Genomic DNA, 11,382 nt, shown 5'->3' on the forward strand with positions numbered 1-11,382 from the left:
CGTATCCTCCCTTATAATCTCACACCAAAAGCCCTTGAAACCTTCTGCTAATTTGCATTCAGTGCTTTGAGCACTGGAACTGTGCTGTTCACTATGCATGTGAGCACAGTATCCCTTTGACTCAAATGCAGTCAGTATGAGGAAGGGTCTGGGAGTCCTGGGAGCGGCTGTCTTATCCCATGTTTTTGTCACTGCCTATAGGTCGGGCTCCTGACCACCATGGCAATCCTTCTGCATGAAATACCCCATGAGGTGAGTGAGGACTATAATGTGCTTGCTGAGAAGTGGAACAAATGGCTTTGTCTGGAGGAGTGCATGGGCTTGTATAGTGCCTTCAGTGCCTAGTTCAGGAGCTTTGGACTGTAAATGCAAGAGTCTTCCAATCTCAATTTTCACAATGGGGCGAGGGTAGGAAAGCAAAAGCAAAATAACGATGTGAAGAAATCCTCATGGTGGTGGTGGAGATGATGAAAGGTTAATATCTCTTCTCACCTGCCATTTGACTTGGAAGAGCTATTCCTTCCTATAAAGCTGGAGCATACGACTTTGCTTGTTTTCCTTGTCCAGAGACCTGTCCTCGTGTTTAACTGGGAAACTAGGAATGTTAATATTGGTTACTTATGCAGGAAGGGGAAGTGAAAATGGCAATATTGGCAGAGAACACGAGAGCAGCTGGTTCAGTGTGTGTGTCGCCCCCCCCCCCGGTCTACAAGCAAAGCTTGGTGACCATCATTTTCCCTGTTACCTGGTCCTAGTAACTGGTATTCAGCGGTTCTGTTTAACCATTATACCAGGGGGGGGGGTTAGAAGTCCCATAGTTTGCAACTATGTTGAGCTTCAGTGTGGTCCTCATGCACAAATCTGTGCCCCGTGTGCTCCCGGGGCCAAATAAGGAACACATGGTTGGAGTCCAGGGAGAGGACAGATATCTGTTTATTGCAATAATCAGGAAAATACAGGACTGGATACCTTGGCACCCAGTAACACCAAGCTGTATTCTGCCCCAATCAGGAAGAGCAATAGATCTTATATCCCAAATGACATCATGACAGTTTACACAGAATGTAATCCCTAATTGGTGTCCAACAGGTATCATCATCAGAGCATCATTTGAGCTGGCACTTCTCTATTGGCATATTCCTTTGTTGACCATAAGTGTCAGTAATTACGTCTGCTTATCTGGTCCCGGAACAGTGGAGAACAGCAATGAACAAAGGGGCCTTCTTTTGGCATCATTCCTGACTTATTTGTTTTAACTTAAAAATGGGGAGTTCCCTGATAAGAAGCATACAGCTTAGCTCTGTGAAGAAAGATATTATTTTGGGAACATTCAGAGTCTTTCCATCTCATAACTTTGCTGTAAGATGTCCTTCAGCTGGGAAGCTTATAATTTCAAAGTATACATTCCATTCTATTATTTTCTGCCTCTAAAAAAGGACCTTTAACCATTAAAAATAATACTCTAATTGATTCCGTTCTAAATCTCCTCTTGCTAGGCTAAATGCTAATAAGGCACAGTGGCAGCTGGCATTCTGTATGTCAAGAGAAATATCAGAAATCACATTCAGAAATCACATTCACTGGTCCCTTGTCCTACAGTCCTGCCAACCTCTCATAGCCTGTTTTGCTGTTTCTCTAGGTGGGAGACTTTGCTATCCTCCTTCGTGCTGGGTTTGATCGCTGGAGTGCAGCCAAGTTGCAGCTTTCTACAGCTCTAGGGGGAGTTTTAGGAGCTTGCTTTGCAATCTGTGCTCAGTCTCCTAAAGGGACAGGTAAGACCAAGGTGGTTGGTGAGCGGCCAAATCTTCATTCCTTTCCTGTCCTGTTTGCTTGCAACTGCCTTCTGCCACCTCACCGTCACAGGTGCAATTTGTACTCTTCCTGCAGGGGAAACCATCGCTTGGATTCTTCCATTTACCTCCGGGGGATTTTTGTACATCGCCTTGGTAAATGTTGTTCCTGATCTTCTGGAGGAGAAAAATCCCTGGTAAGTGTCCTATCATTAACAGCCTTGCTCAGGTCTTGCAAACTGAGGGCTGTGGCTTCCTTTATTGAGCCAATCTGTCTCATTTTGGATCTTCCTCTTTTCCTGCTGCCTTCAACTTTTCCTAGCGTTATTGTCTCTTCCAGTGACTTTTATCTTTTCATAATGCGACCAAAGTATGATAGCCTTTAGCTTCTAGGGAGAATTCAGGCTTGATTTGATCTAGAACTCACTTGCTTGTCTTTTTAGTGGTCCATGGTATCTGTAAAACTCTCCTCCAGTACCACATTTCAAAGGATTAAACTTTCCTCCTGTCACCTTTCTTCATTGTCCAGTGTTCACACTCATGCATAGTAATGGGGAATACTATTGTATGGATTATCTTCAGAATCTTTTCTAGCTCTTTCATGGCTGCCCTTCCCAGTCTCAATCTCCTTCTGATTTTTTGGTTGCATTCTCCCTTTTGGTTTATGATTGGGCCAAAGAACAGGAAATCTTGAACAATTTCCATTTCTTCATCGTCAGCCTTAAAGTTGTGTAGTAGTAGTTGTCATTGTCTTGATGTTCAACTGTAATCCTGTTTTGGCACATCCTGCTTTAACCTCCATCAGTAGTTATTTCAAGTCTTCACTATTTTCTGCCAGTAAAGTGGTCTCATCTGCATATCTCAGACTGTTAATGTTCCTTCCACCAGTTTTCACTCCACCTTCATTTAAATCTAATCTAACTTTCCTTATGATTTGTTCTGCAGACCAGTTGAAGAAATAGGGAGATAAACTATTTGTCTGACACCATTACCAATTGGAAACCATTCTGCTTCTCCATATTTTGCCCTAACTGTAGCCTCTTGTCCAGAGTACATGTTATGCATCAAAACAATCAGATATTGTGGCACATCCATTTCTTTTAATGCCGACCATAGCTTTTCATGATCCACAGAAAAGTTTTGCTGTAATCTGTAAAACACAAGTTGATTTCCTTCTGAAATTCTCTCATATGTTCCAGTAACCAATGTAAATTTGCAGTGTAATCTCGAATGCCTATTCCTTTTCTGAATCCAGCTTGAACATGTGGCATTTCTTGTTCCATATATGGTAGCAGACTTTGTTGTAAGATTTAGAGCATTGATTTTTTTTTGCATGAGAAATTAATACAATGGTTCAATAGTTGCCACAGTCCTTGATATCCCCTTTTTGGAATTGGAATGTAGATTGTTGTTTCCAGTCTGTGGGCTATTGTTTTGTTTTCCATATTTGTTGGCATATTGTTAAGACTTCGATGGACTCCATTGCTGTAGCTTGAAATATCTTTATTAATATCCATCTACCCCTGGTGATTTGTTTCTCCCAGTTGCTTTCAGTGCAGCTTTCACTTCACTTTCTAAAATTGCAGGCTCTTTTTCAAAGGTTTCTTGTTGGAAGGGATCTGTCATCCTTTCTTCTCTTCTGTATAGTTCTTCAGTGTATTGTTCCCATCTTTTCTTTACAGTCTGATGACAAAAGCTTTCATGGGCCAGAGCCCACTTCACCAGGTAACAACTGACTTGGAAAATCTCAGCGTAGAGAGTAAGGAAAATTGCATTCCACTGAGAAAACAATGGATAAATGAAATAATTAGACTTGATGTTATGTGAATTGTTTCTCCTTTGCTGTTGTAACTCTGCACATTCTACTGTTTTCTTCTTACCATGTTCAGTGACTACCTTTGTGCTCTCAACTGGCATGTGTTCAAAAATGTTTGCAACATTTAGGACCCAGATAGGTCTTCAAGGAACTATATTTAGTGATATGCAAATGGCACAGCTCAAGTGGAAGAGGCTGGCTGCACCAAGAAGAGGTCTCCCCAGGGACTCTCAGTGCAAGTCTTTGTGTGTGTTCACATCCTAGCCTGAGTTCTAGGGAACTGTGTTGGGATGTCAGTTGACACAAAGATGCTTTGTACCCAAGACCATCTAGCTAAGTGTTGCCTATTCTGGCTGATAGCAGCTCTGCAGGGTCTCAGGTGAGAGTGGCATTTCCTAGCACTTGCTACCTGTGACCTTTCCACTGAAGATGGCAGGGGCTGAACTTGAGACCTGCTGCATGGTCCATTATGATGCAGGCACAAGGGAGTGGTATAAGAGAGGAGTAAAGAGAGGTAATATCTTGGGGGAAAGGGAAAAGGGGGATCAAGAATAGGTGGAGCACAGTAAATTTGTGGGGTTCTTCTTGGAAATGTCGTTTGGTATAAAACATAGCTGTTAGTTGTTCTGGCCGCTTTGACTATGTTTCATCAGTGCTGACTTTATTCTGAAGTGAAATTAAACACATTGGTGCTATTCTTGAAGATACCAACACTGTCTTCAGTCTGCCTTAACATCCTTTCTTGTGGAATCTGTGTTTGAGCTCTCCTGATAGCATTGTGCAACCAGCATCTTCTTGTCAGAAATTAGATGAATGTCCTTTAAGAGCAGGGCCTCCTCTGCTAATTGTGACTTTAAAAAACAAGCCAAAGCTTTGTTGTTCTTCTGGGCTTTTGGAACTTAGATTACATTCAGAAGTCTCAGCAAACATGTTTTTTTTTGACAGGCATGAAATAAATGCAGCTTGTTTCTGTAGTTGCATGCTCCTCTCTCTCCTCCCTCCCTTTGAATGTGGAGTATGATTGAAAGCATCTTGGGGTTTGGAAAACTTCAGTCGAAGCCCAGTTTTCTGGGGTGTCCAAACATGGGTATGTGGGCCAATTGGAGTGTGATTCCTCCCCACCATCTGGGGTTCGGAACCAGAATGAAAGCATCACATTCCACTTGGGAAGGGAGGAGTGTAGCAAGCTGCATTTCTGCTTGTCACAAACACAGCTTTAGTTGTGATGTCTGCATAAAAGAACAGTGTCAGTTTTTTACATGTGCTGATGATGGTGTTTTTAGTGCTTTTTAGTTTTATGCTTTTAAGTGCCTTTATTGTTCTTATTGTGTTAGAAAGTAACTTTTCAATGATGAGATGGGGTCTTAATAGACAGCAATGGAGACTGTGCCTGGTCTTCAGCCTGAACACTCTCTCTCTCTCTCTTTCTCCCTTTTGCTTAGGAACTCGGTGCAGCAAGTTCTCCTCCTCTGCACAGGCATCACCGTCATGGTGCTTCTCTCGTTCACTGCAGATTGACTGCTGCACAGGCTGCCTTCTGCTGCTCCCCCCCAAGATGCCTTTGTTCTGAGCGGTTACAAAGCAATAAGGGACACTCATGGATTCTGTTTCTTTTCATTGTGTGCCTCTAGCTCCACCTGCTGCTACATGCGGCAAATGAGGAAAGGTATATTGGAAAATCCTGGACTCTTGTTTTTTTAAGTGTTGCAGACTGACTTCCAATTTTTTTTAGGAAATAGAGGAGTTTCTATTTTTTTAAACACTAAATAATTTAAAGAAAAGGCAGCAGTGACAAGAGGACCTGCTGTTGGGAGGAACAGACAGTGCTGCATCATGGTCTAGACGTGAACTGGAATTGTGTGGACGAAATGTGGGAGCTGACAGAAATGCAAGATCCGTGACATCTGGATGAAGGAAGGCTTACCTCCAGCCCAGGCTTAATGATGTAGGAAAGAATGTTCAAAGGGCCAGCATGTTCCATACTGTGGATCTCATGGAAGCCCAGTTACTTTGCAGAACTTATGGTCAAAGGCCATCCATTGCTTGATTCCCCAGCTGGTAAATGACCACCCTGTTGGACTGAGGTCAGCCCGTCTTGGGTGTCTCTAAGGCCACCTTTATGTTGTAAGCAGCAGCTACTGACAGTGGGCCTCTTCAGTATCACCACCAAAGATCTTGTGTACCTTGCAAAACAGACAGCTTAAACTGGGAAGAGTTTCTTCTCTTTTTGGGTCAGAAGGTTGCTCTGATGCAGGTTTGGCTGCTGTGTCACATTTCTCATTCCTTTAGCTCACTTGGGAGCTACTTGAGCAATAAGCAAGTCCTGTGTTCTCCCATTGCCATGTGGTGGGCATGAGAAAACATTCTCATTTCTAGTGAGGAGATAGCTGCACATGCAAAGCCATTAGAAGGAGAAAGGCAAGCTCAGGAACTTGCTAGGACACTTGCAGAATAAGAGCTGAAAAGGTCTCCAGCACAGTTAGAACTACTTAGTGGGAAGAAGAAGGAGCTGTGAATTCCTGATAATCACCTGTGCTGTGCATATTCCATGCTTTTTTTTGTTTTTTTTTTAAACAAGAATTACTCTGGGCAGGATTGCCCGAATGCTATGCCAAGCAAGAGGGATTTCTGCAACCTGTTCAAGCAAATGTGCATATAATTGTCTATTTTTTAAATAACTTATCCTGGTTCTGCAGCTAGCAAGGAGGGGCATAGTGCCATCCGAAGGCACTGAAGTGTCAGCGTGACACAAAGAAATGCTGCTGGGGAGGGGGATGCTCAGCCCCACAATTAGGAGATTTTCCCAGGCACTTTCAGCCTTAAGAACTAGAGATTCTCTCGCAGGGGTGGACTGGTGGCCGGGAGCAAGTCGATCCAGGATCCAGCAGTTCTGCCCAAGCCACTTGGCCCAGACCTCTTATTAGCAATGGCAGTTGGTGTCGCCTCGCCAACGGTCTCTTCCTGCACTGCTTCCAGCTTGATTCAGGTGGGCAGGCATGTTGGTCTGAAGCAGCAGAACAAAGCTCGAGTCCAGTGGCACCTTTAAGACCAACAAAAGTTTTATTTAAGGTAGAAGCTTCTGTGTGTTCTGAAGAAGTGTGCCTGCACACAAAAGCTTATAGCTTGAATAAAACTTTGTTGGTCTTAAAGGTGCCACTGGACTCAGACTTTGTTCTGCATCCAGCTTAGGGGACGGTGCTGTTGGTGACCTAATGACCATGGTCAGGCCCACTGAGCAGCAGTGCTGGCTTGTAGCAGGGGAAGGGCTGCTCAGCTTCAGCTTGACGTGGCTGGGGTGGCCATTTTTACATCCTGGCCCACTCCTGTTCTCTCCACATGAGTTCTACACCCTTTTTCTGTCCCTGCGCGGGACAGTCCCAATCACAGTTATCTCCAGAGCCCTGATTACAGTTTGGCTTCTGGGGTGGTCTGCTTGGAACCCTTGTGGCAGTTTTTTAATGCATCACGTTAGAAACAAGTCCCAAACTTGCTTGACATTGGAAATGGCTAGCCTCTTCTTCGGTGTCTTCTCTTGTGTTTCCCAGTTGGTGTGCTCAGCTCTTAGCCTTTCTTGAGGTGCTCCGGTTTGACAGGCAGCCTCCATCCTTTGGGTTGAAGAAAAGCCATACCACCGCAACTGTGCACTGCAGTAGCAACATTGCAGCAGTGACATCGTTCACTGCCAAGTGGTTAGAGAGCTGCTGCTCTGCCCCATTTCCCCTTAACACTCCTAGAGAACATCGGCGCAAGGTTTTGCTGCTGTTCCCAACTTTAGTGCTGCTGGGTGTTGTCTGTGGGGTGTTTGTGCTGTAGGTGTGCCGTCCTGGAGGCGTGGAGGGGTCGTGCTTCAGGCAGTGCTGATAGATTGGGCTTTGGCTCATGCTGGAGCGCAGCTGTGCTGCTCTTGGGGTCAGTCAGCTACAGTGGAACTGAACCAGCATCTCCTAACCTGGCACACAAATCCTTGCATAAATCAAACATCCTTTTGTGTGGGTGCTGAGGGGTTTTTTTTTAAAATTCTGAAATAAGAATAGAGCATCTTCACTAAATCGTTCTAGGGCTTTCTGGAGTGGCTCAGCCTGCAGTTCTGAATGGGATAATTGCTTTGAAAAATCAAGCCCTTTTACATTCTGATTGGGAAAAGAGAAACTGGAATAAGTTGTTTGCTTTAAGACCAGTAGGGTACAACAGTTACAAATACTGACATGTTCCTTCGTTTGTGGATTTTATCAGTGTTCTTTTTCATTCTGGGCTCTTGGGAAGAGAGTGGCTCCCATCCTTGGGCTTAAAGATACTTAACACCTTCCCCTGGGAGCAATGTTCCCTCTAAGCTGTTGAGTCTTGTGAGCAAAAATTCTACTCTGTGAGCTACCGGCATTAAAGTTGTGAGCAAGCCATTTGGCTGCTGCATAAATTAGTTTGCTCTGGAGCCCTCCTTCCTGAGCTAAGACAAAAATGTGTGAGCTGGAAGCTAAAAAACTGTGAGCTAGCACACACCAACTCAGCTTAGAGGGAACACTGCCTGGGAGGTGTAAGTTTCTCCCCGACCCTCCCAACCCAGACTGACCATTCAATTGATTCATGGTTCTGTTGGGAGAGGGACCAAAGAGCACAAAGGTTTTTTGAAGACTATTTTCCTCCCGCTGGTGTCCCTTCCTCAGAGACCTTAAGAACATATCGGTGCTCATTCTCCACCACTTACTGGATGGAAGTGTATTCTACCAGCCAAGCTGTGTTTGCTTACCCATAACAGATGTAAATAAGGGCACAGTCACAAAACAGACTTAGAAGCAGCTAAAGCATTGTTCATTTCCCCTTGGGGAATGGCAGTCCTATAATCTTTTACAAGGTTTAACAATTAACAAATCGTATTGGTTTTATATTAGTTAACTGCCCTGGCTTCTCGCAGAGGATCATGGGATTTTAGTGCAGGAATTTTAGTTTGGTGAGGTGCTGAGAACTTTGTTAGAGATCATAGACCTGCCATTCCCCAAGGACAGTGAAGAATGCTTTATCCACTTCTTTGTCTGTTTTGTGGCTGTGCCCTTATTTAAATCAGGGGAGGCTTAAACCATTTGTATGTTGTCCTGGAGAAGCTCCTGATTGCAGAGTTTTGAGATGTGTTTTTAGGACATTTCAGCCTTTGAATGAGATGAGCTTAGAGTGGCTGCAGTGAGGTCCCAGTTGTTTTGCTCAGGGTGTAACTTCAACTCATTTTGTTTAGGGGGGTTGTGCCGTTGATGTTGCTGCCTCTCGCTGCAGTAGCTGAGATGCTTATCTCCCCACTGTTGAAGTGCATCTGCAGCACAAATGGTTAATAGACTGTAAACTAGCCAGAATCTTTATTGGTACAGCTGCCTGGCTGTGCTCTGTACTGTCAGCAGGGTCAGCATTGGTGTTGGCTCACCTCATGTACCACCCACCACCTCTGGACGAGCCTGAGTTTTGTAACATTTCAAAAAAAGGTCTTCATTTGTCTCCCCAACTCTAGCATCGAAGTCTCCAGTCAAAAGTGGTGTGGTCGCAGGATGAATCCAGGCCAAACACTCCCAAGTAGACCTCTAACTGGGTCCAACACTGGGAGATCTTGGATTTATGAACATATGGTGGGAGATAGATATTCACCAAAATTATAGCAAATTCCTTAAACTCCAGTAGTGATGCCATCACGTAGGGAAGACTGTTAGGTAACTCAGTAACCTTCACTTTAAGGTTTAGTGAGATCAAACAAATCAGCCTTCCAGAATGCCTTCCATTTTCCCCAGTGTTGGCTGCAGGTAAAAAATATGAGGTAAAACCAGAGAGAGAAACTTAAGTCTTCATGTTTCCTGAAGTAATATTAGGTCACATCTACTCAGAATTTTTTTTACATCACTTGACCTGGCAGCCCACCCAGTCATGTTCCAGGATAATATTCTCAGTCATTTTTCCCTTAAAAGTTGGATCACCACCTCACAGGGTGTCTGTTGTGGGGAGGGGAAGGGAAAGGAGTTTGTAAGCCGCTCTGAGACACCTTTGGGTAGTGAAGGGCGGGCTATAAGTCCAATCTCTTCTTCTTCTTCTTCTTCTTCTTCTTCTTCTTCTGTGTTGTCAAAAAACCTGTGACCAAATGGACTCAATTGCAGAGATAGCCCACAAAAGCCTGTTTGAAGGCATCTCGACTAAACAGGACTGTTCATCTGATTTATGATCGGCTTGTGTTTTGATGTCGGTAAGGTGGTAATCAGCCTTTGTAATCTCTGTAACATGTTGTCCTGTTCTTTAATTGGAAGGGGACCAAAAGATGCTAATAAGCTCTCCTCAGTGCCATCTCCACCTATACGGGAACCCTTTTCCACTAAGGTATCCGCATTCAACTCTGGGGAGGTAAAAGCTAAAGAAGGGTCATTTTGAGGTGGTAACTCTTCAGAGTTCCAGAGGTGCTTATAATTATTCATATGTATCTCCCCTTACTACTTGCCTCATTAGAATGGAAATGGATAGTGGTGGCCAGAAGTACTGCCTCTGGGCTGTATTGTGATATTTGGCTAAAGTATTCCTCTCACTCAGAGGAGAGCTTCCATCATATTTCCAGGACACAGCTGTGAGGGCAGCTAATCTGCTTCATGGATTTTAACCACAAAAAGTGCCATTTCAGTCTCTGTAGAGATGCCTTTGCCTGATGGCTGTTCTGAAAGGCATTCCACTTCAGGAAAGCCCCATTCCAAACCCCCCACACACTCCTCCTACTTTCAGCCATCCTGAATCATTAGTCATTCTGGAGGGCTTGGTGTCTGATTGGCTGTGATGAGGTGCTAGTAAAGTCCTGCCCTGGAGCAAGCAGAATTCCTGTGCAGGATACAGTGTGCAGTGCTTTCCAAGAATGTATCTGGTTGGCATTGGTAAGAGGCCTCTCTGCATGCCCAGGATGGCTGCCCAGAAGCTCAGGTGTGTGTGTGTGTGTTGTGCATCAGTGTTGGGTTTGGCATAGGCTGCAAAAGCTCCAGCAGGCATTTTCTGCTCACTGTTCAGGAATGCAAAGTGGGTGACATTGATTTGTTAATCTCAGCAGTTGCTGTTGGCTGGCAAGCCAGGCTTGTACTGAGTGTCCAGATTCTGGGAGGTACATCTAAAGGGGTGCAGTGCATGGCCTGAGGGGAGACGCCACTTCGCCCCACTGCTGCATTTGGGCACCAGGATGGGCTGTGTATGTGGGTGAAGGGAGTACAGTTAACATCACCACAGCATCTGTCACTTCAGGCAATGCAGAGAGAATTCTATTTTCTAGCTTTATTTTTTCACTATCTCTGTGCATCTTCCTTCATCTGTATTGATCTATTTTGCATGGAGGCAATAGAGATGAAATTAAAAAAAGAAAGAAAAGAAATCTGAGTGTGGACTTTTATTTATTGTGAACCAGAATGTGACTACTACTCTAGAACAGGTCATAGAAAGAACCTGTTCTGCTTCTGGCTCAAAGGGACCACATTTCCAGTGACCTGCTGCAAGGCCAGACTGTCCATCTATTAGCATGTTTCTTTCTCTCCTGCAAGGGATGGCTAGAGCAAAGGGCAAATCCATTGTCTAAAAAAGGCTAAACAGAATAGGCACCCGGCTAGTTAGGTATTTCTGAGAAGCATAAAAGCAGGGCTGCTACTGGCTTGGAGCTTGCAACTGGTAGCTGGGACAACAGACTTGTACAGGATATGCGACTCTATTTAGCTGACATGACCAATAGTTATTTCTACTAACAACTGCCTTCCCTGAATTTATCAAACACCCCTTTGAAATAAAAAA

At 44.3% G+C, this 11,382-nt stretch overlaps 1 protein-coding gene across 1 annotated transcript in view; it reads left to right on the forward strand.

The window, feature by feature from the left end:
- The window catches only part of SLC39A13 (solute carrier family 39 (zinc transporter), member 13), a 24,457-nt gene extending 18,669 nt beyond the window's left edge, over window positions 1–5,788 (forward strand). The window contains exons 8-11 of the mRNA XM_015415663.1: window positions 202–252; window positions 1,640–1,772; window positions 1,888–1,987; window positions 5,049–5,788. Of these exons, the coding sequence (XP_015271149.1) occupies window positions 202–252; window positions 1,640–1,772; window positions 1,888–1,987; window positions 5,049–5,124 (360 nt within the window). The 3' untranslated portion in view covers window positions 5,125–5,788. The remainder of the gene's footprint in view (window positions 1–201; window positions 253–1,639; window positions 1,773–1,887; window positions 1,988–5,048) is intronic.
- Window positions 5,789–11,382: the final 5,594 nt, after the last annotated feature.

This window comes from Gekko japonicus, unplaced genomic scaffold (assembly GCF_001447785.1).
Source record: "Gekko japonicus isolate JY-2015 unplaced genomic scaffold, Gekko_japonicus_V1.1 scaffold2116, whole genome shotgun sequence".
Lineage (NCBI taxonomy): Eukaryota > Metazoa > Chordata > Lepidosauria > Squamata > Gekkonidae > Gekko > Gekko japonicus.